This window comes from Eptesicus fuscus, chromosome 4 (genome assembly GCF_027574615.1).
Source record: "Eptesicus fuscus isolate TK198812 chromosome 4, DD_ASM_mEF_20220401, whole genome shotgun sequence".
NCBI classification, from domain to species: Eukaryota; Metazoa; Chordata; class Mammalia; order Chiroptera; family Vespertilionidae; genus Eptesicus; species Eptesicus fuscus.
In genome coordinates this window covers 25,131,096-25,159,009 of record NC_072476.1, presented here as the reverse complement: position 1 = coordinate 25,159,009, position 27,914 = coordinate 25,131,096, and the positions used below count along the sequence as shown (strand labels likewise).

The following is a 27,914-nucleotide window of genomic DNA, read 5'->3' as shown; positions in this document are numbered from 1 at the left end:
CAGTGTGTGACATTTAATATATCTGTGTCATCAAGTACAAGGGTGTTTTTTCCCCATGAAAGCATTTGAATGAATAACAGTTGTGAAGCGTGTAAGAGTTGCACCTGCTTGGAACAGGTGCTTAACTAACTATTGGATTAATTTACTATTTAAAATAATTTATTCATTCATTTATTTACCAATTGGATAGTGGCCACGTTATGGTCCAGGCATTTTGGATATAAAGGTGATGAGGCAGCCAGGGTATCTGCCCTCAAGGATAAAATTTAATCAGGGTCAGGGACTAGAAGCAGTAAACAGATAAGTAAGATAATTGCAGAGTAGGTTCATTGCTATGAAGGAAATGAAAGAGACTAATTTAAAGTGGGAGTCACAACTTCAGATGGGGTGGTGGGGAGTCCAGAGAGGGGTTAGCTGAACTGAAACCTAAAAGATTGGAAGGAGGGCAGCCATAGGAAGTGGCAGGGGCAAAACTGTCCCAGAAGAGGGTAGCAGGAACTGCACGTGCAAAGGCCCTGAGGCAGGAGCAGAGGTTGTGTGTGTTTATGAAAAGGGAAAAAAGCTGGTGTGGTATCAACAGAGTGGCCATGTGGGGAGAAAGATGGTATCATGCAGGATCATGTAGGCTGTGTTAGAGTTTGGATTTTATTCCAGCTGTGAGAAAAGCTATCATATGGATGACAGGAAATTATTTTCATCCATGAGATGCCTGGTTAGCTGCCACATATATTTAGGATGGTCCAGAACTTAACGATGTCAACATGGGTGGAAAATGCAGCACGTGTAACTGTTTTATTCTAGACAAAGTCAGTCCATGGGCTTGTATTTTGCTGCTGTTCTTATAAGAAGCATAACCGTGTTTTTGGGGTCAGGTCGGTGGAAGGGTTCAAAATCAACCTGATCCGGAGTGAGGAGCACTTCCAGAGTTACTGCAACAAGATCTTTGCTGGCTGGGACTTCTGCATCACCAACCAGAGCATGGCGGACCTCAAGCACAGCAGCCTGCGGTACGAGCTCCGAGTGAGTGCTGCTGGGTTCTCTCTCGGTGGCTGTTTTGCCAGCGAGGTGGTGCCTGGGGAGGCGGGTCTGCAGCTTGCAGAGGAGCTGGGTGGGTCCAGGCTTCTCCAGTACTCAGCGCGTACTTTGTCATTTTCAAGAGCTTTCAGCAGAGAACAGCTTCCTGGGGTCCATCTCCTTCTACCCTTGTCCCTCCTCGAATTGAGCTTGTAAACTAGGGCTGGGAGGGAAGTGGGGACTCGACAGTGAGTGGGAGGAAGTGGTACCTTTCCTCCTCCCCCTGCCACTCTGTTACCTTTCAACTTCATGAGAACTCGTCATAAACATCACGTATACCAGGAAAAAAAAAAACAGGACAAAAGACGGAATGCTACAATGATAAGGTAGAGTGGAGTGAATATGAAAAAGTACGAGAATTTCTCAATAAGGAGAGAAGGAGTAAGAAATAGCATTGTGATCAAACCTACCCCCCCAGACGGAGGAGGAGCCAATTATATAAAAGTTTAATGAAGTAAGATGGAATAAAATTAAATGTGTTATTTGTTATACTAAATACGAACAGACTGAATTTTATTTTAAAAGCAGAGACCAAGTTGAGTTAAAAAAAATGCCCACCTTACATACTGTTTCAAGAAATAATGCATATCACATATAAGTAATATCATGAATAGGTTAATAGTTCTGTTTTCCCATTTATTGCAGTCTTAATTGCTATCATAAATAGAAGGTTCTACCTTGACTTTGGCCTTTAAACACAAAAACTAGTTGGGCTTTATCTGGGAAGGTATCTTGGGAAAGATGGATATTTAAGGAAAGTCTTAAAGAGGGATAGGGTCTGAAGATAAAGTCAGAGGTTCCACCCCTGAGTGTCCCTTCACCCCTAGGCTCACAAATGAGTCTTCTTTGCTCCTCAGGCAGATCTGGAGGAAGAAAGAATACGGCAGAAAATAGCAGAAAGGACCTCTGAAGAAACGATACGGATTTACTCTCTGAGACTGTTCTTGAACTGTATTGTTCTGGCTGTTTTAGCGGCATGCTTTTATGCAATCTATAGAGCAACTATATTCTCACAAGAACACATGAAAAAAGTAAGGACTCCTTGAATGTTAACTTTTACTCTGGTTGGGACATTAGGCTAAGTGCCTTGTAAACCTATGAGGCAGATACCATCATCATCTGTTTTACATATCAGTCATTTGGCTGATATGACAGAGAACCAGAAATCAGAGGTGACCAATTTCTACTTCTCATAGAAAGAAAAAGCATCCAAGATGGAATATTTGCTATATATACTACTCTCCCTGGAACTCACAATATTTAAATCCAGCTGGATTGCCTGATTTAACCCCCAACTCCTCTACTTATTAGTAGGGGCCTTAGTGTACCTAAAATAACAGTGGTTTTGAAAACGCAATTTGGTCTAGTGGCTCTGCCACCCTTAGAGTATGAAATCAATCATGAAATCAATCATCAGGGGCCCAGATGCCTTCCATCCTGTGGCTCTGCCACCCTTAGAGTATGGCCCTCTTCTCTATGGTACTTGATAGCTTACCATATAGCCAATGGGAAGGAGATGAAATAGCACACCCCTTCCCTTTATGGTTGTGACCTGAGGTTGCGCTTAAAAGTTCCACTTACATCCTTTTGGTCAGATAGCTGGACCTAGCTACAAGGGAGGCTGGGAAATGTAGTTTTATCCTGGATAGCCCTATATGTGGCTAAATAGTCTATTATTATTAAAGAAGGAAAGAATGGCTATTATAAGTAACTAGAGGCTGGATGCACAAAGATTTGTGCAAGAATCGGCCTTCCTTCCCCTGGCTGCCAGTACTGCCTTCGCTCCGGCCTGGAGCCGCCTTTCTGCCTTCCCACGCTGCCCAGAGGCCCGGAGTGGCTGGGGTGGTGCAGAATGGCTGCGTCATCACCATGGCAATGACTCAAGCGCCCCACCCCAGGCCGCTCGGTGCCTGTGTATGCAAATTAACCCACCATCTTTGTTGGGTTAATTTGCATACTCCTGATTGGCTGGTGGGTGTTGCGAAGGTATGGTCAATTAGCATGTTACACTTTTATTAGGTAGATTATTACAACCTTGAAAATACATTGCCCACTGATACAGAAACATGGATTGTTTTTCTTATATCTCACCTAAACAAGTCCAGTAGAGCTCATTTTCCTTCTAGTATGTGCTAGATCATGTTTCCTTTATTTGAACACCCAAGGAAGGAGAATGGCTTATGTTTAAAGGCCTTGTTGAATGACATGTATGTTTTATTTTGTTTTGTTTGCTAATAAACATGTATAGTATAGGTTCCCCCCCCCCCAGTTTTATTGAAGTATAATCAACATACAACATTGTGTAAGTTGAAAGTGTACAGCCTAATACATATAGTTGAGTTCTTTTAAGATCAATTCATTTGTGCTGCAACTTTCCTTATTATTCTCCTGACCAGTTTTGTTATCTTCTTAGGAAATTGACAAGATGATTTTTGGAGAGAACCTCTTGATACTGTACCTGCCTTCTATTGTGATCACTCTGGCCAATTTTATCACCCCAGTGATCTTCGCCAGGATCATCCACTATGAGGATTACTCCCCAGGCTTTGAGATCAGGCTGACAATCCTTAGGTAATGTCTAGACACGCCAATCAGATCACCACTTGCCCCATCCCTTGCCTCTGGCAAACATTGCTAATCAATTGTGGCACATTTTCCTGCTAAGTCAAGAATCTTCTTCAGTGTTCAGACAGCTCCGTGAATGAATCAGAGTTTGCACATTCAGTGAAATCTCTTTGACTTAAGAGTCTACTCATCAGTATTATATTTTTGGTTCATGTTTTAGCGCATGTACATCTGAGGGCTTAGGGTGGGGCCCTACGAGGAGATGTTGCTCTGAAGATGTTAGAAATGACAAGGGGGGTAAGGAAGTGAGAGAAAAGGAAAGACAGCTGATAAATGGTGTGTTATTGGCCAAGTTATTGCTGTTGGTTACTGGGGCTCAGTCCTCCTGGGTAACTCCGGGAGTGTGTGTGGGAAATAGCTTGGCCTTTCCAACCAGACCAGATATTCTGTCTCTACTGCCTAAAAGTGGCTGCTCCCAGAGGCATCAACGCCCCACACTTCCACCCACCACCTCCATGGGTGGGCCTTGGGTAGAGTTGCAAGTCCTTGCAGGAGGAACTTGAAGCATTTGTTGGAATAGTGAGTGCTGAGAAAACGTGGCCAGGTCACCCACAGTGTGTGCTACAGTTGACTTTCTGTAAGTTGTTGTAATACCTCTTCTCATTTTAAATAAATATTCCGTCTCCTTTTTAAAAAGTGACAGGTATGAAGCAGGGCGCAGGAAGTTAACACAAATGAGTTGGAGAGGACCAGGTGGGGACCATGTGATGTGAGCATTTTTTGCTGCTTCTCAAATGCCTCAGATTACATTTGCATCTTTTTTTTTTTTTTTTTACCTCACCCAAGAATATGTTTTTATTGATTTGAGTCAGAGAGAGAGAGAGAGAGAGAGAGAGAGAGAGAGACATTGATGTGAGAGAAAAACATCAATCGGCTGCCTCCCGTGCCTGGGGATTGAACCCGAGAAATCTAGGTATATGCCCCGACTGGGAATCAAACCTGCAACCTTTTGGTGTACAGGATGATGCTTCAAGCAACCAAGCCACCCAACCAGGACCATTTGCATATTTTTAAAAAATATTTTTATTTTGAAAATTTTTAAACAGAACGAATGGTATAATGAACCCCCCATGCACCTGTCACTTAGTTTCCTTTACCAATGTATTGTCAGTCTTGTTTCATCTCCCCCCGCCCTTCCCCCCCTTTCTCCCCCCGCCTCTTTTGCTTGATTGTTTTAAGCAGATCTCAGGCGACATGTCATTTCACCTGTGAACACACTTGGGTATATCTCTTAAGTGACAAGGATTTAAATTATGAACATCATGACCCCTAATAAAATTGTCAGTTCCCTGAAGGAATTGCAGATGGCTTTGTATGATTGATTTGTTCAAACCAGAGCGTAGGGTGGGGCCCTGGTTTGAACAACATGGTGATTAAGGGAAAGGAAGGTGGGGGAGGTAGGCGAGGGCCTGGGGGAGATAAGTGGTGATGGAAGCGGACTTGAATTGGGGTGGTGAACACACACTATAATATACAGGTGATGTATTATAGAATTGTATGCCCCTTTTGTTCTTTAAAGAATTCTCCTTCCCCTTGTGCTAAACTATTGACTTGTGGGGGAAACTGGGGCATTTGTCCTGTAGAATGCCCTGTAGTCAGCATTTAGTTCATTGTTTTTTCACGGTGTGTTGTTTTTCCGTACCATAGTCATGGTAAACTACTGGGTAGGTTCACACTTTTTATTATATTCTGCTTCAGTTTTTCGTTATAGAAACCTCCTCAGTGATTCTGGGTTCTCCTCTCACCACCAGGCACATGGTGTCAGGCGGCACGCTGCCCACTGGGAAGAGTGGAGCCAATGGTGTGGACTTGCTTATTTCCAGCGCCCACTTTTTAATGGCTTAAAAAAAACCCACAAACCACGTAATAGAAAGCATCTTTAAAAAACAATAGTACTCTCTGCCCTCCTTTATTGAATCCAGCTTCCCCAGACAGCCCTCATCTGCTCATGCCAACATCCACATTAAAAAAAAAAAAAAAGTAGATTCGTATCTATACGAAACTCTGCAATGTGCTTTATTCATTTCTCAATATATCAGACACCTCTCAAAGCTGATGCTTATAAGATTCAATTAGTATTTCTTTTTTCCCCCAGAAATGTACAGTGTTCTATAATATGGCTAAAACATCATAGATTAAGGAGATCTTAGTTTTCTTATCTCTTTTTTCTGCCATTTAAAAAATTGTGGTATTATATTAGCATAAAATCTGCCATTTTTAAAACTTTTTAAAATTTATTTCAGAGAGGAAGGGAGAGGTAGAGATAGAAACATCAATGGGAGAGAGTCATTGATTGGCAGCTTCCTGCACACCCCCTTCTGGGGATCGAGCCACAACCTGGGCATGTGCTCTAACCAGGAATCCAACCGTGACCTGGTTCATGGGTCAATGCTCAACCACTTAGCCACACCGGATGGGCAAAATTTGCCATTTTTAAGTGTACAACTCAGTGGCATTAAGTGTTGAGCCACCATCACCACTACCCATTTCCAAATCTTGCTCATCATCCCAAACAGAAACCCTACCCATTTGTGAGTTTGCTTTTAAGAAAGGTGGCTTCTCTGACCCCTAGCCCTCATTCAAGGGCCCAGCCTGCCCCAGGGCCTCCTCTTCCCTTCCCCTCTCTTCCTCTCTTCCTGCAGGTGTGTCTTCATGCGGCTGGCGACCATCTGTGTGCTGGTGTTCACCCTGGGCTCCAAGATTACATCCTGTGACAACTACTCGTGTGAGCTCTGTGGCTACAACCAGAAACTCTACCCGGTGAGGCTGGGGGAACGGGAGCGCCCTGCTGAGTGGGTCATTTTGGAGAAACAGTCTCAAGGTTGAGAGAAGAATCTTGAAGGCATGGGTTTGCATTCCCGTTGATCCGCTTTCTCACTGTGCAGCAGAGTCTGGCACACCAGGCACTTCTAAGGGCTTGAAAACCGGTGTGTGCCAGAGCTCAGAGGAGCATCAGCTGACAGCCTCCAGAGGCAACAGGGTCTGGGAAGAGGACGGGCATTGGGCGGAGTCTGAGAAGCTGGCTTTCTCTGCCCTGAGTCGGGTCTCATTGTCTCTCCCCGTCTTTGGCTTTAGTGCTGGGAGACCCAAGTTGGGCAGGAAATGTACAAGCTGATGATCTTCGACTTCATCATCATCTTGGCTGTGACACTTTTTGTGGATTTTCCCAGAAAGTAAGTGTGAGGGGTTCCCCCCTCCCCCCCCCTGCCCCTTTACTACCCCACTCCTTCCATCCCTGCCCCTACTGGAGGATCCTCTCACAGCTGCTCTCCAGAAAGCGCTGGATGAGTTCACAGTCCCGGGAAACCACTGACAATCATCCGGTGACTTTCAAACAGCTCCGGGCCATCAGCCCCTTAGTCCATTAGGTTCCCCCTAAAGGCAGTGTGAGGAGTGGAAATGTTGCTGTTTCCCATGAGGCTTCCGTGGGGATGACTTCCTGCCATCAGCACAGCCACAGCCCTGTCAGGGAAGGCCCTCCAGGCCTCAGTGGACACCCCATTTCCTGATCTGGGTTCAAGCCCCAGCACTGCCACTTGCTAGTCATGTGACCTTGGGCAGGCAATTTAAGGAAAGTCTGTGCTTATTTTCCCACCCGTGAAATGGGGCAGTAGCAGTGCCCACCTCACAGCACCATTGTGAGGATGAAATGAGAAAACGCAGAGAAAAGTACTAAGAACACTCCATGCTTCGAAACTCAGCAAAACGTTAACTATCACCATTATGATTACCATTACTATTCTGTCACTTTTTAAATTATTCTCAGCATCTCCTTGAGCCTTAAGTGAAACAGAGTAGGTTCACTTAAGTTCACTTAATAAGACTTTTTACCCAGATGTACAAATTCTGTGAGCATGTCAGAAGTCCAGTAAGCCCTTAAAATAAACATTATAAAAGAAACTGTCCTTCCGCGCTGGTGTGGCTCAGGGGTTGAGTGTCTACCCATGCACCAAGAGGTCACCTGTTCGATTCCTGGCCAGGGCATGTGCCCTGGTTGTGGGCTCAATCTCTAGCACGGGGTGTGCATGAGGCAGCCGATCAATGTTGATGATTCTCTCAATAGTGTTTCTATCTCTCCCTCTCCCTCCCCCTCTCTCTCAAAATCAATAAGAACATACTTTAAAAAGTTACAAAAAAGAAACTGCCCTTTAAAAATTATACAGCCCAGCCGGCATGGCTCAGAGGTTGAGTGTCGACCTATGAACTAAGAGATCATGGTTCAATTCCCGATCAGAGCACATGCCCAGGTTGCAGGCTTGGTCCCTGGTGGGGGGCATGCAGGAGGCAGCCAATCAACGATTCTCTCTCATCATTGATGTTTCTTTCTTTCTCTCCCTCTCCCTTCCTCTCTGAAATCAAGAAAGATTTTTTTTTAATAAACATACAAATATGACATGAGTATGTCCTTGTTAAAATTTTGTAAATATTTAGAATTTAAATAAATACAGGAGTCTGAAGAATATTGAGAGTTCTTATTTGTTGCCAAATCTCTAACTCCCCAAACCCATCCCACTCCTCAGAGATGGCCATTGTTAATACTTTGGGGAAGATCCAGCAGTCCTTAAAAGTAAAAAGTCATTTGCATAAATACATGTGTATGTAGACACACAGTCTTGCTAGAAGTGTTCATTTCCCCCCTTAAATGGGATCACAGTGCATCGATTGGTTTGCAGCTTGCTTTTTTCCTCCCATGCAAACAAAACATCATGAATTTTCCATGGGAGGACACATGGATTTTCCTCATTTAAGGACTGTATAATATACTACTGTATCCATGGCTTATAATTTGTCAACCCAGGCCCAAATTGTGGGCATTTAGATTGTCCCCAGTATTTTTGGGAATACATGGCAATGCTATAGTGAACGATGGTGTGTGTTTATCTCAGACCCCTGGCCCGAGGGTGTCTGTAGGAAGCTTTAGGACTTTAGCATGCTAGGTGGTAGGGTCTTCATAAGCCATTTTCTGCGTGGATGCGATGACTTTGTGGGCTGAGTGGCAAGCCAAAGCACAGATACTTGCCCATGTTGTTTATCATCACCTCAACCCTGTGAACTAAATTATGTTATAAAGCCCCCATATTCCAGATGAGAAAAATGAGCCTTCTCTAAAGTTATTCGGCTGATCAGTTGTAGATCTGAGACTCAGACCCTGGTTTTATGATTCCAGAATTCACTATCTTTTGCATCTTCTAGACTTGTGACTAACCGGTTTCCAGATCTGTGTGGAAATGGCCCTAATTTTGTGGACGTGGTTCTGTGGCTTTGGCGGACGCTGGTGGTGCAAATGAGAAATTGTCCCATTTGTCTCCAGGCTCCTGGTGACGTACTGTTCCTCTTGGAAGCTGATGCAGTGCTGGGGGCAGCAGGAATTTGCCATTCCTGATAATGTTCTGGGAATCGTGTATGGGCAAACCATTTGCTGGATCGGAGCCTTTTTCTCACCCCTTCTCCCTGCCATTGCAACCGTGAAATTCATCATCATCTTCTACGTGAAAGAGGTAAGGAGAGGTGGGGACGATAGACGGATACCCGGCACCATTCTTGACCTTGCTCGGCATTCGGTACCCATGTTTGGAGCTCACCCACATTCTGTCAGATACCTCAGAATTACATCCATTATTTGATATATACTTCTATTCTGGAAAAAAGATGTTCACATTTTATAATTTTGAGAGTTAAGTGGTGTTTTGCTCCTGTAATTTAATTGTCATTTTTATATGTAAATGTCTAAGAGTTGAGTTGCAATTATTGACCAGTTGACAAGTGGGACATTTTGGTAATGTTTAATGCAGTGATTATTAATTTAAATTTTGTAATTTTCTGTTTGGATTTTGGAGCCCGTGAGTTTATGTTCAGGTCTCAATTATTCGTGTAGGTTCTCAAATAGCTGGCAGGCCCAAGGCACAGTGTCTGAAATAAGTGCTTAATGGGTGAAGTGGCCTGCAGATGACTAGCCTACCTGGGCTTATTAACCAAACTTCTTTTTCTTTGTTATAGAGGCAGTGTATGCTCAATATTAAACATTTAAACAGTAGAGATATGTATACAGTGACTTTCATCCCTTCTTCCAGAGGTATCCTTTGTTAATAAGCCCAACATTCATCTATTACCTCTAATACCAAGGCCTGAGGATTCAGAAATGGAAATAATAATAGTATTAATAATAATAGCAGATGATTGTAATGCCATGTGCCGCTACTCTGCTGAACACTTAGGAAGCTGAAGTTCAGAGAGGTTAAGTAACTGGTCCAAGGTCACACAGCTTATAAGTGACTCCTCGGATTTGAATCTGGGTTTATCTCACTCCAGAGCCACTTAACCTGGTGAGCAGGACCTTGAATTGGGCCAAACTTTCTACCTGGATGTTTTGGCCTTTGAAGAATGTTCTGATGCTTTCATTTGGAAACTTCATTTGGCTGAAGTCGCCAAAGAAGAAATAGAGCCCTAGCTGGTTTGGCTCAGTGGATAGAGCATCGGCCTGTGGACTGAAGGGTCCCAGGTTCGATTCTGGTCAAGGGCACATGTCCGGGTTGCGGGCTAGATCCCCAGTGGGGGTTGTGCAGGAACCAGCCAATAAATGATTCTCTCTCATCATTGATGTTTTTCTTTCTCTCCCTCTTCCTTCCTCTCTGAAATATATAAAAATATATTTTTTTAAAAAAAAGAAGAAGAAATAGAGAAGAAAAAGCTCATAGGAACTTTTTCCCTTTCCCGAAAATATTGGTTGGCCAGTGACTTCCCAGCCTGCAGCACAGTAAAGACAGCGTGGGATGGCCTGGGTCAGGGGCACTGGGCTGAGTTCTGACACTCACTCCAGGCCTGACTGACCGGCTGCCCCCAGACAGGGCACCACGTGTCCTTGGAACTCAGTGTCCTCTGCTCACAAGATGTTCTGGCTGCTGCTGAAATGAGAAGAGCTTGGTGCCTACTCCCAATAATAGCATTTAAAAATATTAGGGAGGAATATTATGCCTGTTATTATACCTCTCTCCCCCTCCACATTTGATATTTCTTTCAAGTCTTTTTTCCCCTCAATGGAAATACTTATTTTAAAATACAGGAAAAATTGCCCTGGCCAGTTTGGCCAAGGGGTTACAGTGTTGGCCTGCGGACCAAATTCCCTGACCCATTGGGGGTGCAAGTTGGAGGCGATCAATCAATCTGTTGCTCTCACATTGATGCCTCTCTCTCTCTCTCTCTCTCTCTCTCCCCCACCCACACACACCCTTCCTTCCACTCTCTTTAAAAAAATCAATGGAAAAAAATATCTCATGTGAGGATTAAAAGTAAATAAAATATAGGAAAAGTAAATATGCTTATAAGAATTCAAATAAAATATCTATTTTTTATAGAGTATTGTAGATCAATTTATTTTATTTATTGGTAAGAGAGAGGGAGAGAGAGAGACTTGTTGTTCCACTTATTTATGGATTCATTGGTTGGTTCTTGTATGTGCCCTGACTGGGGATCAAATCTGACAACATTCTCATCAACTGAGCTACCTGGCCAGGGCTGTAGATCCATTTAAAACATATTTAAACCCCTATCTGTAATAATAAAAGTGTAATATGCTTATTAGACCGGACAGCTGAACCACCTTCCAGATGTCATTCCAGACGTCCTCCCTGATGAAGCCGTGGTGGCGGGGCGGAGGCAGAGGCGGTTAGGGGTGATCAGGCAGGCAGGCAGAGTGGTTGGGGCGATCAGGCAGGCAGGCAAGTGGTTAGGGGTAATCAGGAAGGCAGGCAGGCGAGCGGTTAGGAGCCAGCGGTCCCGGATTGCGAGAGGGATGTTGGACTACTGGTTTAGGCTCGATCCCTAACTGCCGGTTTAGGCCCATTCCTTGGGGACATCCCCCAAGGGGTCCCAGATTGTGAGAGGGTGCAGGCCAGGCTGAGGGACCCCCCCCCCCGCCACCCGTGCATGAATTTCATGCACTGGGCCTCTAGTAAAGAATACTTAAAAAAAAAACCACAAAAAACTTAAATGAGGTCATACAGGACAGAGTGCTAAAATCTACCCTTTTCATTTAACAGCACCACATAGGATGTAAAGCTCGCTTTCTCCTCCTTTCTAGGGGCTACATGGTATTCTGTTGTGTGGGTGTAATTTTTTTTTTAAAAAAACAACAACTTATTTTTCTTGATTTCAGAGAGGAAGGGAGAGGGGAGAGAGATAGAAACATCAATGATGAGAGGGAATCATTGATCAGCTGCCTCCTGAACATTCCCTATTGGGGATTGAGCCCGCAACCCGGGCATATGCTCTTGATTGGAATCGAACCTGGGACCCTTCAGTCCACAGGCCGATGCTCTGTCCACTGAGCCAAACCAGCTAGGGCTAGGTGTAACTTTTTAACCTTTAAGGACTACCCCCACCCCCTTGACAGCTATTTCGGTTGTTCCGGTTTAGTTATTCCTTGATAACAACAACTAGAGCAGTAAACATCCACATACATGTATTTTGGCCCAATGTTGGGGTCTGGATTAAACATTTTTCATTTTGATCTAGATTGCTAACTGCCCTGTAGAAAGATTAGACCAATTTACATTTCCGCTGCAAAGCTTGACCTTGCTCATTTATCCTCAAGGAAGCTGTACTCTTAACGTTTCCTCTCTTTTTTCTCTCCCCTTAGATGAGCCTTCTTCATACCTGCAGACCCTCCCCAAGGCAGTTCAGAGCATCCAATTCTAATTTCTTCTTCCTGCTGGTATTGTTGATTGGCCTGTGCTTGGCAGTAATACCGCTGACCATCAGCATGGCACAGTAAGTACCACTTGGTTTTGTAAAACAGTTCCCTGCTTGCTGACATGATCCCCTTTTGTTAAAGGGTCCCTAGCGTTTTCGGTGGGCTTTGCTCACAGGGCGCCACCCGCAGAGCTCTGGTCAGGAAGTTGCTCCTGGCTTAGCCAGGCCCGTCCGTGCTTTGGAAGCTCCCTTTGGTGGCTGGATTGTCTGGGTCCACTTCCAGAACTTGAGCTTGCTGGGTGGCCATTACTTTGAGAGTGCCAGTTGGGGGTCTGTCCTATCCAGCTCCCTTTTCCTGAGACTTCTCTTCTAGTCCCCATTTGGATTGTGTCTGATTATAAAAAGAAGCAGGAAGTCCACCCGTATTCCTGCCACTTCAGTGGAGGGTTTGCACTTAGCAAACATTTATTTAACACCTTCTATGTGCCACGCACTGTGCTAGATGCTGGGGATATAAAGACATTTAACATATGACATATGAGTATAGAGTCTGGTTTAGAATTTGGAAAGAGCAGAGATGCTCAGCTCAGGACTGAGGAGCAGAAGTTGAGGTTTCAAGCCCCGGCCATGCCACTCCCTCGGTGTGTAATCACTTATACCAGAGGCCAGCAAACTTTTTCTGTAAAGGTAAGAGAGTAAATAATTTAGGCTTTGAGGGCCATATGGTGTCCATAAGCAGCCAGAGACAATATATAAACTAATGAACAGGACTGTGTTCCAATAAAACTTTACGTATAAAAAACAGGTGGGGGGCCAGATTTGGTCCATGGGCTCTAGTTTGCTGACTTACACTCTCATAGAATTTAATTTCTTTATCTTTAAGTTAAAATCCTTCAATTTGGAATCTGTCTCTCATACTTTATTTTTTAACTAACTTGAATATATATATTATTGTTTTATTGTTATAGTAATATATATTATACATAAAAGTTTCAAATAGTACAGAAGGGTATAAATTAAAGAGGAAAAATTACTCTTTATCTTCACCTCATAATCCCACTCTTAGGTAACCACTGTTAACATTTTGTGAATACTTCTAGAAATCTATAAACACTATATTTCTTTTAAAATATTACCTATGGAATAAAGCTGTAATCCTGTTTGGCAGCTTATTTTCCCCCCTTAATTTTATATTGTGCCATTGTCCATGCCAGTACATAAAGAATTCTCACTCTTTTAAAATATTTTTAGCTTTGATTTTTAAAATATAATACATATATTGACATGGCACATAATCCATATTTATATATTTATTTCTCCCTTCCTCTATCTCCCTAATCAATCAAAAAATAAAAAATAATAAATTGTGAATCCATTTCCTTAGACAACACTTAGGTTGTTTTCAGGAATTTATTTTTATCCGTAAAAATAGGGCTGCAGTGGAAAACTTTCTACACAGAACTTTTTGATGTGAATGTGGGCAGTTTTTTACAGAGCTTCCTTTTTTTCTATCATAGTTTTACTTTTTCCCTACTTTGTACTTTGAACAATTTCAAACCTATGGGAAAGTTGAAGAAATAGCCACAATGAAAACTCATATACCCTTCAACTGGATGCCCCAATTATTGACATTTTGCTACAGTTGTTTCCTCTCTCTCTATGCGTGCCTTTTTGTGTGTGTGATGAGCCATTTGAAATTAAGTTGTAGGCACCATGAGTTCATCCCTAAACACTTGAGGATGCAGCTCCTAAAAATAAGGCCATTTTCCTTCCTGTGCATCCACAATAACATTGTCACACCTAAGAAAATGAATACTAATATCACAGTCCTGCCATTTTCAAATTTCTCCAATTGTCCCCAAATAGCCTTTCATAGCTTTGTTTTAGAACTAGAGGCCCGGTACACAAGTTCGTGCCAGGCCTCCAGCCGGCCTGCCCAGTGAGGGCCATCGGGGGGTGGGCCGCCTGGGGCAAAGGGCGGCGGGTGTTCTGGTTGTTTCGCCATTCGGTCAATTTGCGTATTACCCTTTTATTATATAGGATGAGGATCTTTCAAGCTTTACCCATTGCTCTAGGGTATGTGTTTTTAGTCTCTTTTAATCTTTGCTTTTTTGAAGAGTCCAGGCCAGTTTCCTCACCTCTAAATCAGAGCCTGGAGAATGGAATCCCCACACTGTGTATTTGTCTGATTATTTTCTCACTAGTAGCCCATTTGCAGGAAGAATCCTGCAAGCTGCCGCTGCGGCCGTGGCCGCTGCCGCTGTGGTTGCGTTGCGGCTGCCGTGCCTGCACCGGAGGGTCGCTGCAGCCTGCCCTGCTCCGCCCTGCTCCGCCCTGCCCTGCCCAGGCTTTCCCTCTGGCAGCCACCTTGCTTTCTGCTTTTCCTTCCTCTTCCTTCTAAAGTGGTCTTCAGTCTTCACTCCTCCCTCCCTCCATGTATGCAAATTAACCGCCATCTTGGTTGGGTAATTTGCATACTCACCCTGATTGGCTGGTGGGCGTGGCTTGGGCATAGCAAAGGTGCGGTCAGTTTGCATATTGCTATTTTATTAGGTAGGATGGTGTCATTTAACTTGTTCTGTCCTGAATTTCCTGTAAATTGGAAGTCAGGTCTAGTGATTTGATGAAATTTCAGGGTAAGCATTTTTGACCAGAATATTCCAGAAGGCCATGAGGTCAGCAGTTGCTCGAAGGTTACTGTTAACAAAGCCTGGTAGGCGTGTAAAGGAGGAACACTCAGCCTGGGAGCACGCCTCACCTGAGCTCCGTGGTCTGTGTCTGCAGCATCCCATCCTCGAAAGCCTGTGGGCCGTTCACCAACTCCAACACCACCTGGGAGGTGGTTCCCAAGACGGTGAGCACCTTCCCCAGCTCGCTGCAGTCCCTGGTCCACGGCATCACGTCGGAAGCCTTTGCAGTGCCTTTCTTCATGATCATCTGGTGAGTGGGAACCACCTGGACCCTGTGAGTAACTCCCAGGGAAGCACGTGGGCTTCTCTCCACGGGGAAATGGGAACTCACCTGCTACACTTTAGATGTTACTGAGCCTCACTTTCCCATCTCTAAAATGGGCATAATAATAGTAATTCTTTCAGAGGATCCTTGAGCAAGTTCAGTAAGATCCTACACATAAGGCACTTAACAGTTAAGTCTTAACCCAATGCCTGACTTAGAAAAACCTAATAAACGCTGCCTGTTGTTATTACTGATTATTTACAAAATCACTGCTTTTTGAAAAAGAAACATTATTGAGCAGAGAAAAGAGCATAAACTTGGTTAGCTCTACCAGTTATAAGCCTTGTAGCCTTGGGTCATCACATATATATCCTTTGGAGCCTCCGTTTTCTCACCTGGAACATGGGGGTAAGAATGGCACATACCTGATAAGGTTGTGAGAAGGAGGAGATGTGGTAAGTGCTTAGCAGAGTGCTTGCTTCTGCGGCATGTATACTAAAATTGGAACGATACAAAGAATGGCCCCTGAGCAAGGATGACAGAAATTCGCGAAGCGTTCCATATTAAAAAAAAAAAAGCTTAGCAGAGGACCCGGCCGTTAAAGGCTCAGTAAATGACAGGTGTTATATGCAAGGGTGATGAGGGTCTTCGCTGCACAGTGGTTCATATTGTTAATGTAATTCTAATCCCAAATGTGTATTGAGAGCTTACTGCGTGCTACGCATTGTTCTAATCACAGTGGGTCCTCATTATTCATGGAGTCTGGGTTTTATTCCTGTGATGTCCATGTGTCCACTCACTAAAAGATTTTTGAAATCTCAAAATCGGTATTCGCAGCAGTTTTCATGGTCATTTGAGTCTCTTGCCGTGCACTGTCTTAGTTTGTTCAAGCTGCTATAATAAAATGGCACACAGACGAGGTGGCTTATAAACAACAGGAGTTTCTCACAATTCTGGAGTCTGGGAGCCCCAAATCAGGGTGCCAGATGGCTGCATGAGGACCCTCTTCCAGCTTACAGACTTCTCCCTGTGTCCTCACAGGACAGAAGGGGACACGGGGCTCTCTAGTCCCTTTTATCAGGGCACTAATCCAAATATTGAGGGCTCCACCCTCATGACATAATCACCTCCCAAAGGCCCCACCTCTAACACTGTCACACTGGGCATTAGGATTCCAACGTGTAAATTTAGGGGGGACACAAATATTCAGACCATCGCATGCACCTTCCCAGCTGAGGTGAAGCAAGGCCTTACGTAACTGCCGTCTGATTCCAGTTCTCACACCATAAGCCATAGGCAAGTGCCCTTTCTGCAATCTAGTTAGTGCTGTGTTTCTTGCATTTTATGCTTTTGGTTGGTGACCCTGCTAGCGGTTGAGAACCACTGCTGTAGAGCCTAAGACCATCGGAAAACACAGATATTTACATTACGATTCATTAACAGTAGCAAAATTATAGTTATGAAGTAGCAACGAAAATAATTTTATGGTTGGGGGTCACCACAACATGAGGAACTGTATTAAAGGGTCGCGGCATTAAAAAGGTTGAGAACCACTGCTCTAGAGACTGCCACAGATAACTGAAGTTGATTGTAGCTTACATGTATTAACACATGAAAGCATCACAATTACCCTGTGATGTAGATATTGTAACAGTAAAACCCCACCACAATGCAAAAAGTGGGCCCAAAAATTCATTTGTGAAAGGCAGGATCCCTTTGATGAGATGAATAAAATGACCTGGGGAGCTGGGCAGCCAGCCAGCCTGCGTCCGAGGATCCTGGGATGGAGCTACTCCATCCTAATTCGTTCACCCCAGCTGTGGTGTGGCTGGCACCATCTGGTGGTGGTTACCTGATCTGGCTTCAGCATCTTTGGGGACCTTTCCTGTCCTTGGCCGTGGGGACTTCCAGGAGAGGATCGATCATAACAGTGATTCCAATGGCCCTCATTTCCTCAGCAGTATCTGGGGAGAATGGACAGGAAACCACCTTCCCTTCACGTAATGAGCTTGCCTGCTGCTTTCCTCCACTCCACTTGCCACACTCCCCAAAGCTAATAACTTCAATGACCGCCCCCCTCCCTCTCCCCCGCCTCCCACATTTGAGATTTAGGGCTGCACAGAAAATAGGAGCTGGTTGCCAATTGCTTTATTCAAAATGGTATTATCTTAGGCTTGATATCACTGGGTTTTACTGTATTATCCCCATTTTACAGATGAAAAAACTGAGGCCAGAGAGATTCCACAGTGGTCATTCACCCCTCTGTTTCGATGCCCTGTTTGGAAGAGGTGTGGGTTGTCTTTTCTATTTCTAATGAGTAAACCTATTGCAGGCGAAACCTGCCAAGTTGTTTTTCTAAGTGGCCTTCAGATGGTACAGACACCCTAGTGACCACTTCCCCTTGTGTTGCAGCCTCGTTATGTTTTACTTCATTGCCCTGGCCGGAGCGCATAAGCGGGTGGTCGTCCAGCTCCGAGAGCAGCTGTCCCTGGTAAGGAAGCATGCAGGCCCAGGGGTCATGGCTGGGGACATTTCCCCAGGACATCCAGTGGAGAATAGCCCTTTTCCCAGGAACGCTGCTGTCTGTCCCTCACCACCACTCCCCCAAAACTCTGCCTTCAAGGCAGGCCTCCGCCAACTTCATTCATTCACCGACTCATTCATTCCTTCAGCATATATATTAAGCACTATCTGTGCCTCACACTGTGCTGGTATACAGTGGTGAAGAAGGGAAGATTGCTAAGTAGTTAAAGAAAAAAGAAATTTTGATAGCAGTAATTGCTGAGAAGATAATACGAACAAGGCAAAGTGACAAGTGGGCCATTTGCTGCTGTAGCTGGTGGCCACGGAAGGCCTCTTTGAGGAGGTGAATGACCTTGTAGTTCAGACTTGAATGAGGAGAAGGAGCTGATTGTGGGAGGTCTCGGGGATGAGAGGAGCAGGCAGAGGCCACAGTGTGGAAATGAGCTGGGTACTCCTGGGGGCAGGGAGGGAGGGTGGTGGGGCTGGGGAGGCGAGATGAGGCGGATTTGCAGCTGGGTCACAGCATGCCCTGATGGCTCTGGTTGGAAGCTTAGGTGGAGTTCTGATTGTGATAGGAAGCCACTGGAGGGTGTGAACTAGAAGTCTGATGGACATTTTTTAAAGGTCACTGTCCATTCTTTGGACAAGGGGCTGTGGTTGGGGCAAGAGTGAAAGAGACAGACCAGTCCGGAGGCCATTACAGTCGTCCAATGTTTAGCATCCTTGGCCCCGTGTCTGATAGGTAATTTAGTAGGTTGAAATCATATTTGTTTCCAAGTATATTGAATGTACTCTTGAACCGATTTCTTTTTCTTAGGAAAGTCGTGACAAGCGTTACCTAATCCAGAAACTAACAGAAGCCCAGAGGGATATGAGGAACTGACTAGACTGATGAGAAGATGCTGCTTCGAGTTCATAAGCTGGCTTGGTGACCTGCTGAGCCTGCAGAGTGCCTCTGGCTTTTCAGCGGATTTTTAAGGAGTATTTTCCTGGAGTCCAGGCCTTTCCTGAAGGTGGCTTCATGTGTGCAGCTGTGGGGGCCATGTTTACATGACCCGGCTCCTATGGAGGGCTTCAGTGACTTAGAAAAGCAGGTTCCATACCAAGTCTTGCCTGTTGACCAGCCACTCGGTGACTACCAAAAACTGATGTATGACGCCTTTAAGCTTTTACACCAAAAATGGGGGAGGAGAGACCTTATATATTTTTAAGGGCTTCTTTGTTTTGTCTTTTAAAGATAACTGTAGGGGTCATCTGTTCAGGAGGCTGGGGTCATTCTTTTAAACCAGGTTCTAGGGTTTACACTGAGAAGTGTTCCTTAAGAAGTAGTGACCCTTTTGGACAGTTCTGTGGACTTAAAATGAAACCTGATTTTTATTTTATTTTTTTTTAATGAAGAGAAAGCCTTGAATCATGATCTGGGAACAAGTGGTGGGAACACGGGGAGGACAGCTATGTAATTTCAGCCACACGGGGTAGTCATGTGAGAAAAGCCGGTCCTGCTGTGTGAGTCACAGCCTCTGGATGTACGGAGGGAGCCGTCGGAGGGGATTGCTGCAGGTGGCCGTGATTTCTTAGCTGCGGCCTTATTACTCAGGGGGCAGTGCCTTTACGGGGCTGGATACCCACAAGCCCTCGGTTCCCTTCCAGTCCTGAGTTTGGAGACTTGGGAGAGGACCCCGTGCCATCAAAATGAAGAGGGACACAAAGTTGGCCTCTCAGTCTTCCAAATGCCACTTCCCTTCCTGCACTGAGGCCTCTCTTTCTGAAGGACACTGTCCATTTCAGAGCCAGGCTGGAAAGACTGTTGAGTATTTATTTGAGTTGTGGGTTTATGGGCATAAGTGTTTTGGGGGGCTATGGGTTGTAGCTCTGCCTGTCAATCAGACCAGGCTGTGCCAGTGTAGCAAGTCAGACAATATTGTGTTCTTAAATACACATATCCAAATCGTTCAGGGCTACTGTTGGTTTTCTTGTGCTTAGAATTTTAAACACAAGTGCCTTTATGTTACAACACATGCAGAGTACCTCTTAAGGTAATTTCAATTACAGTTAAAACTGTATGCCATCAATACCTCAGTGTAAGCTTTCCGAAATGGATAGGTCTGAATTTTTTAGCGTAAGCCTAAGTTATTGTTTAATGTGACAACGATTTCATTTTTACATCTTCAGATCATTTGTTTTGTAACGTACTGTTTGCGGCAGCCTGCCTTTCACTGACTGAACCTTTCCTGGGGGTAGCTGGAATTTCACCTTGGATGCAAGTTTCAGAACGCTGCTGCTGTTAAGAATATTTCCCACCCCCTCCAGCCCTTATTAGAAAAAGATGACTGCTCTGAGAAGCCAGCCAGCTGACCATAGCCTGCCCATTGCTGTAGACTTGTCCCTCTGTCCCAGGTCAGTTACTTTCCTTCCACAAAGTGAGCATGGACATGGGATATTTTTGTACCTGTGACCAGTGAGCCTTTCAAGCTTTTTCTCTCTGGTTAAGGTTTATGATTTTCTAGGTCTATAAACTAGTATCATGGAATTTTAAGTAAACAAAAGTTCATGCAACCCTCACTTTTAAGAAATTCCAATTTGGGGCATTTCTACCTAGTGTATTTATATATATATAATGTTCTCGCCTTTACCATACTTCTGAGGATAGCCAAGTTTTCTGTGTGTGTGTGTGTGTGTGTGTGTGTGTGTGTGTGAGAGAGAGAGAGAGAGAGAGAGAGAGGAGAGATGGAAGCTCTGTTTTCTTTCCCTATTATAAAAATGATACTGAAATATGCTAATATATTTGTTTTAAATGCTAATTACATACCTCTTGAATGTTTTGATATATGTATTTTGATAACTTTAATAACTTTAAGTGATGTCTGTGTAATTGTTCAAGTGCAGCTGTCACTAACAAATGTGCGCGAAAACTACTGATTAAACAATCCTGAAGGTTTTTCAATGTGATGGTATATATTTGAATTCACAGAGGTTTCCTGTCATTAATCAAGTGAGCACGGACAATTATAAATTTGTAAAGTCATTCGTTGTCTTTTCCTAGAATCAGAGAGAAAAAAACAAGTGCTTAATTGTAAGAGATCATCAGATGAGTGTTTTGATAACTCCTTGGCTCTGCTGAAGCTGTGGGGGGTGGTGTGTGTGTATGGTTTAAACTTAAAAGATATAAAATTATTTCAAGTGCTCTCCCTGATACTAGACACTAAACGGGTCCGAGACTGCCTGTCACTACTTGAGCCAAATTCAGCAGACAGGGTTGAATCATATATGGATGTTTATTCCAGTAATGCCTGCAGTATGGGGAGAGCAGCAGGTCATCCTGGAAATTCTGCTCTGACCCCACCCTCACCCCTTTGCCAGCCGGCTGATTATACTCCAGTGAGGAAGAAAGGGCGACCTGCAGCTAACAGTGTAACAGGGAAAAGGGGAGGGGAGGGTCTGCAATCTAGCTTTCAGGACCTTGAAGTCCAACAAGCTGACTAATCTCTGATGTTACAAAAAGCTCAGCCCATCCCTGGGACTGGAGAATGGTCAGCATTCCTGAGGCAAATCCATGGTCTAGGCACAGCAACCAAGTCAAAGCGTGTCCTGTCCTTGATCGGCTTTTATTTGTTATTTTATTTTATAAATATATTTTATTGATTTCAGAGAGGAAGGGAGAGGGACAGAGAGATAGAAACATCAGTGATGAAAGAGAATCATTGATTGGCTGCCTCCTGCACGCCCCACACTGGGGATTGAGCCTATAATCCAGGCATGTGCCCTGACCAGAAATTAAACTGTGACCTCCTGGTTCATAGGTCGATGCTCAACCACTGAGCCACGCCAGCCAGGCCTTGATCTGCTTTTAAAATGTATTTTCTTTTTGCAATATGTCCTTCAGTTTCCCAGGGTTTGTAAGAAAACCTCATTTTATCTATAATTAGTGCTAGGTCTCATCAAAGAATTGAATTGATACCTATCCCCCAGAAAACTGACCTTTAGACCATTTCACAACCGACATTCCACTTGCTAAGGCGGTTATCTTTCCCCTCCGGACTCTCCTAGGATCTGGATCTGCCCAGAGTCCTGCCAGGAAAGCCTGCTTAGAGTCCTTTAAAACTTCTGATTCCCTGTCCCTGGGTGCTGGCACCATTTTGGGGCTCCATCCAACTGGTTTCCAGATGACCTAATAAATTTATTATTCTTTACCACTTTCAGCCTCGTGCTTTTCTCCTTCGGCACCCCTAACAGTTAGTAAGGTAAATAATCCTTAAACAACTGTGGTACAATTCTTATTACGTGTCCTTCCCCCTGTCACCCTACCCCCCTGCCCCCCACAAAGGTAATCACCGTTAATGATGTTTATTTTATTCTCCCAGAAAAATTATAATACATATTCAGGCAGATATATTATGTGAATGTATGAAATACATATTTCTGAGCTTCTCCCTTTTTTCTCAATAACATCTTAAAGATCTTTCCATATAAGTAATGGTCACATTCTTTTTAAAGGCTACATAGCATTCCATTATATATGTGTTACCGAACTCAAGGACTACACTACTTGGGGTGTTCTATTCAAGAACAAGATGTGACCTTGGCTGAGTCGCTCAGTTGGTTAGAGCATCCTACTGATAGGCCAAGTGAAAGGGTTAAAGAGAATAAAACAGGGCAGAGAAAGACTTATTGGGCTTAGCAGATATCTTGCAGAAAGCTGCAGCCTTGAGCACAGCATAGCTCAGATAACCAGAAGACACCTGGCATGGGAGGAACCAAGGATGTACCAGACCCTTACGTCAGCAGAGTGGCTTACAGCCAGCAAGGATTAATAAAAACCTATCTCTCCCCGCTCTTTTTGCTGATGCCTTTCTCGGTCTCAGCCCACCTGCACCTGGGTGGTTGGAATAAAATCTTTTTTGATTCGTTATGGCCTCATGTCATAGGTCCGTGACCCTGGCCCACTCTGAACCTTTCACCTCGGTTTCAGGTTTGATCCCTGGTCAGAACACATACTAGGAATCAACCAATGAATGCATAAATAAGTGGAAAAACAAATCAATATGTCTATCTCCCTTTCCCTTTCTATCTCAAAATATCAATTTTAAAAAATTAAACCCTGGATCCATCCGGGTGAGGCTGGGTCCCAGGCCCGGGTGAGACCACGCGCCCCTTGGGTATGGGTGAGGCCACGTGCCCCTTAATCCGGGTGACGCCGTGCCCCTGGGTTCGGCCGAGACCAAACCAGAGGGGGTCGGACCCCCATTACCACCATTTGTCCACCATCCAGAGCTGAGGGGTCAGTGCTGACATATACACATAAGGAACTACTGGACATTGAAATTGGGTCTCAAAAGAACTGTTGGTCCAGGGGGAAGCTCGCTACAGATTGATTCATTTGCCTGTCAGCATAACTATTAGTGCTCGTCTCACATTCAGTTCTTATTAGTATATATCTAGTGACATATGATCTCGCTCATCTAGGGGAAATGATGAACAACATAGACTGAGGAACAAGAACAGAACCAGAAGCAAGGAGGCATCGATCGGACTATCGGGCCTCAGAGGGAGGATAGGGGAGAGTTCAACCAAAGGACCTGTATGCATGCATATAAGCCTATCCAACGGTTAAGTTCAACAGGGGATTGGGGCATGCGTGGGGAGAGGGGTGGGATGGGAATGGGGGGATGAGGACAAATATGTGACACCTTAATCAATAAAGAAATTAAAAAAAAATAAAGAAAAAATTAAAGATTAACAACAACAACAACAAGATGTGGTGGTCAGGTGTAGTTGTCCCAAAGTAGTTTTACTTACTTGCAGCAAGTAAAGGGCACAGGAGATTCACATTCAAAGCTCTGTCTCCCTGAGGGAACCTTAGCCATTCCTTATACATACATTGTTTGGTTAATTACACATTGATTTTTCCTTTGTAGTTGGCTACATTTACCCATTGAGTTCCTGTCAAGCTCATCCTGTTTACAGCTGCATCTGCAAAATACTGGACTATATTTTAACATTTAACAAGAAGAGCATTTATGAAGAACCACCCTAACTTTAATCCTAATCTCGAGACCCTTGTATGATTAATAAATTATTACTTCCATAAGGATTTGCTTTCTCTGGACACTTAGATTGTTTTTAGCCCTCAACCCACACCCCTTAAAAACACTAGGAGCTGGAATTTTAAAAGTCGTCCCCCCTGCCCACCCCCCCCCCCCCCCCCCCACGTCCCAGCATTTCTCTATTTCTTTGTTCTGCCTCATTCTGCTACAGACTCTTTTGGAAGGATGCTTTGCACATTCTCACAATCACAAGATATTCTCATCCAGGAAAGAGAAGAATCCAATTAGACAAGTTTTTAGTTTGAATTAAATTGTAAATTGACCAACTAAGTTCCTGCAGCTACATATCTGATTGCAGCTAAACGCAAGGAAGTGTTGGAGAAGGAAGAAATTGATTTTTCTAGGTTAGCACTGCAAGATCAGATCGAACTGCTGCATGTACCTCCTTTATGTAAGGTATGGCTTTATTAGTCAATTCCATTTGGTGTATTTTCTTTCCAATGCATGGATGTGCTTGGGACATGGCTTGGTTTTGCTATTTGCTTGTGTGATTTTGTACAAGTATCTTCATCTTCCTGGGATAAAATTCCCTTATTGTTAGGCTTGGCCAGTGACACGGGCTGTGAAAGAATTCATAAATGAGAGAAGAGGTAGATGCAAAGAGAGGGAGTTTATGTTTCACAAAGGGAAAGGGCTAGTGCATTGCTAATCAATAAAAGGGCAAGAAACAAAAGATGGTTTCCCCCTTTAAAGGGTAATGGCTGCTGTTACTAGGTGACAAGAAAGGGAGTAGGGTTTTGGGGGCTGAAATTGAGCAGACATTGGGCGGGGGTTGTAGTTTGTTTTTCAGGAGATAGCCAGGGCATATGTCATAAGGGGATGTTTTATCAGTATTTTCCCAAAGCCTATAAAACATGCTTAGAATAAAAGTTATGAAGAGTTCAAAAGAGGCTTGTTTGAAGGGGAGAGGGAAAAGGAACTTTCTACTAAGTAGAGCAGGGGTGGGGAACATCTGGCCCTTGGGGCCATATAAGGCCAGAGATATCATTTGCTCTGGCCCTGCCAAGGCATTAGGGCTGAATTATTAAATGTTTGGCCAAACAACAGCAGGCTAATTTTTAAGTTGATAATTTTGTATGGCCCTCTAATGATGTTATAAGTATCCAAATGGCCCTTGGCAGAAAAAAGGTTCCCCGCCCCTGAACTAGAGATTCCTTGGTGAGTTATCCCTGAGTTGTAAAAACAGTAGGGAGTATGAGTATGCAAGAATGTTGCCATGAGAGTAGCTTATCTTGCCCAGGCATTTGAACAGAGGGGCTGTTTGAATCAGAGCAGCTAACAATCTTGGGGTTTACTTACCAGGTACTTCTCATAAATTGTGGAAGGCTACATACAGCAAGGAAAAAGAGGCCTTTTTCTTGTCCTAACACTTACCTTTAAATAGAAAAATAAGATACAATCACTTTTATTTCTGAGGACTGAATTAGGGATAAGTATGCCTTTTCTTTTTGAAATTTTGTTCCTCATTATAAAAATATTTGTTTATTATAGAAAATGCAGAGAACATTGAAAGCTGCAGAGGGGAAAAAAGGAAAAATCATGTATAAGCAATATTTATGGATAGCCACTGTTAAACTTGACAAAATTCCTTTTAAGATAGAAAGTACAAAGGGAGGGAAGGAGGATGTGAAGAAAAAATATGTTATTTCTTTTTCACTTAACGTGTTTTCTTTTATCAAAAGTTCTTTATAAACATTTCAGTGGCTACATAATATTAACATCATACAGATAATTTTTTAAAACATTATCTTGCTACTTAACATTTTGTTTCCAAATTTTCCTGATAATAAGTAACTGGGTCATCCATAAATCTTTGTCAACATTTTTCCTTTTAGAGATAAGAGACCTAGAAGTGGGATTACAACAAAACTCAGAACATTTTAATGCTTTTGAGAGCCAGATTTACACTCTTAGGAGCTCTAGATGATAATGTTATATCACTCTCACTTTCAATAAGTATTTGGGTTTAAAAAGTATATTAAAGTGATTTGAAAAAAACTAGCAACTTCAATTATTTTACAAGAGCAGTGTTCCTTACATGTTTTATAGTTACTTGGATAAAAGATTATAAAAGCGTAATATGTTAATTAGACCGGGATTGCAAGGGAAGCCCGGGTCCCGGATGCCAGAGGGAAGCCGGTGCTGGCAGCCAGGAGAAGGAAGGCCTACTCTTGCACAAATTTCATGCATTGGGCCTCTAGTCTACACTAATAAAAGAGAAAGATGCAAATTAACTGCACCTTTGTGACACCCACCAGCCAATCAGGACTGAGTATGCACATTAACCCAACAAAGATGGTGGGTTAATTTGCATACACAGGTGCCCAGCGGCCGGGGGACGCAGGCGTTTTACACCGCCCCAGCTGCTCTGGGCCTCTGGGAAGCGTGGGAAGGAGGAAAGGCGGCTCTGGGCGAAGCGAAGGCAGAAAGGCGGCTCTGGGCTGCAGCAAAGGCTGTGCCAGCAGCCAGGGTAAGGAAAGTCCATTCTGCACGAATCTTCATGCATCAGGCATCTAATATAATAATAAAAGTATAATATGCTAATTAGACCAGACATCCTTCTGGACAACCTTCCAGATGAAGCCATGGCAGCGGGGGACGCGGCGGGCGAGGGCCAAGCCCCTTGCATGAATTTCATGTATCAGGCCTCTAGTATATACAGTATATGAAATCTAAAGGTGTAAAGTAGAAATTGAAAGCCCCTTTCTCACAATACTAACCCTGTGAAGTTACCAATATAAATGTTTTGTTATATATCCTCCCAGATATGCATCTTTGATTTTTTGCCCTCACATACATACTTTACATATTTAAAACATTATTTTCATTGGATAGATGCCTAGAAGTAGGTGAAAGGTTAACATGGTGGTACACAAGCAGGCTAAATAGCCATCTCAGATGTTGGATAAAGAAAAATTGAGTCCAGTTGGCATGGTTCAGTGGTTAAGCAACGACCTATGAACCAGGAGGTCACGGTTCTATTCCCAGTCAGTGCATTTGCCTGGGTTGCAGGCTCAATTCTTAGTGTAGAACGTGCAGGAGGCAGCTGATCAATGATTCTCATAATTGATGTTTCTATATATCTCTCTCTCACCTCCTTCCCTCTCTGAAATAAATAAATATACATCTTTTAAAAAAAGAAAAATGGAATTTATTTACGGAAAGGGGACAGAGGATGGGATAGCCAAAGGGAAGGGCTGCACAGCACCGAGCCAAGAGGACATTGGGTCGATGATGGTAGCACCCAGGAGCTAGAGTTTCATCCTTACAGGCAGTCCCTGGCAGGAAACTTTTGTCATCAGTGGGTTTGGGGGCTGAGGTGGTGGGCTTGGAATGCGGATGGAATGCAGGTGTGCGACCAGGTGTCTTTAGAATAGTTTCAATTCCCTATTATCGTCTGACTCCTGGTGTCCAGCAAGTTTCCCTGGTCTTTTGATCTCCTGTGGTAGGAAGCTTACAAATGGCCGTTAAGGATCATATTGCCCTATAGTCTTAACAGTAGGATTGCTCTATCAGTGGATATGCATTTTTAAACATTTCCAACAAATTTTTTCTAAACACTTAATTTCTTAGAACAGTTTTAGATTCAAAGCAAAATTGAGAGGAAGGTACAAAGATTTCCCGCATACCCCCCTACCCCACACATGCCTAGCCTCCCCATTATCAACATCTCCTACCCAGAGTGGTACATTTGTTTACCACTCCATCCCCTTTCTTAAATTTAATTTTTCTTTAAGAGATATATGTTCATTGATTTCAGAGAGGAAGGGAGAGAGAGGAGAGAGAGAGAGAGAGAGAAACATCATGAATGCACTTTGGAATGCACTTTTAAAAGTATATGTTGCTAAATCTCCTCTCCTCACCCCAGATGCCAGTAAACCAATTGGCACCCATTTGTTTACCAACAGTAAAAGTGGACACAAAAATAATACGTGCTCTCTGCAG

General features: G+C 43.7%; 1 protein-coding gene and 1 pseudogene across 3 annotated transcripts in view; both read left to right on the top strand.

Moving 5' to 3' along the window:
• The window catches only part of TMC7 (transmembrane channel like 7), a 52,965-nt gene extending 32,156 nt beyond the window's left edge, over nt 1-20,809 (top strand). For 2 of the 3 annotated variants that reach the window (XM_054714785.1, XM_054714786.1), the window contains 10 exons: nt 873-1,020; nt 1,932-2,105; nt 3,488-3,645; nt 6,342-6,459; nt 6,775-6,872; nt 9,011-9,197; nt 12,335-12,465; nt 15,172-15,327; nt 17,755-17,833; nt 18,683-20,809. In XM_054714785.1, the coding sequence (XP_054570760.1) occupies nt 873-1,020; nt 1,932-2,105; nt 3,488-3,645; nt 6,342-6,459; nt 6,775-6,872; nt 9,011-9,197; nt 12,335-12,465; nt 15,172-15,327; nt 17,755-17,833; nt 18,683-18,748 (1,315 nt within the window). In that variant the 3' untranslated portion in view covers nt 18,749-20,809. The remainder of the gene's footprint in view (nt 1-872; nt 1,021-1,931; nt 2,106-3,487; nt 3,646-6,341; nt 6,460-6,774; nt 6,873-9,010; nt 9,198-12,334; nt 12,466-15,171; nt 15,328-17,754; nt 17,834-18,682) is intronic. The other variant, XR_008555781.1, reaches the window with a different exon arrangement.
• Nucleotides 15,814-15,910, top strand: LOC114231613 (U6 spliceosomal RNA; annotated as a pseudogene).
• Nucleotides 20,810-27,914: the final 7,105 nt, after the last annotated feature.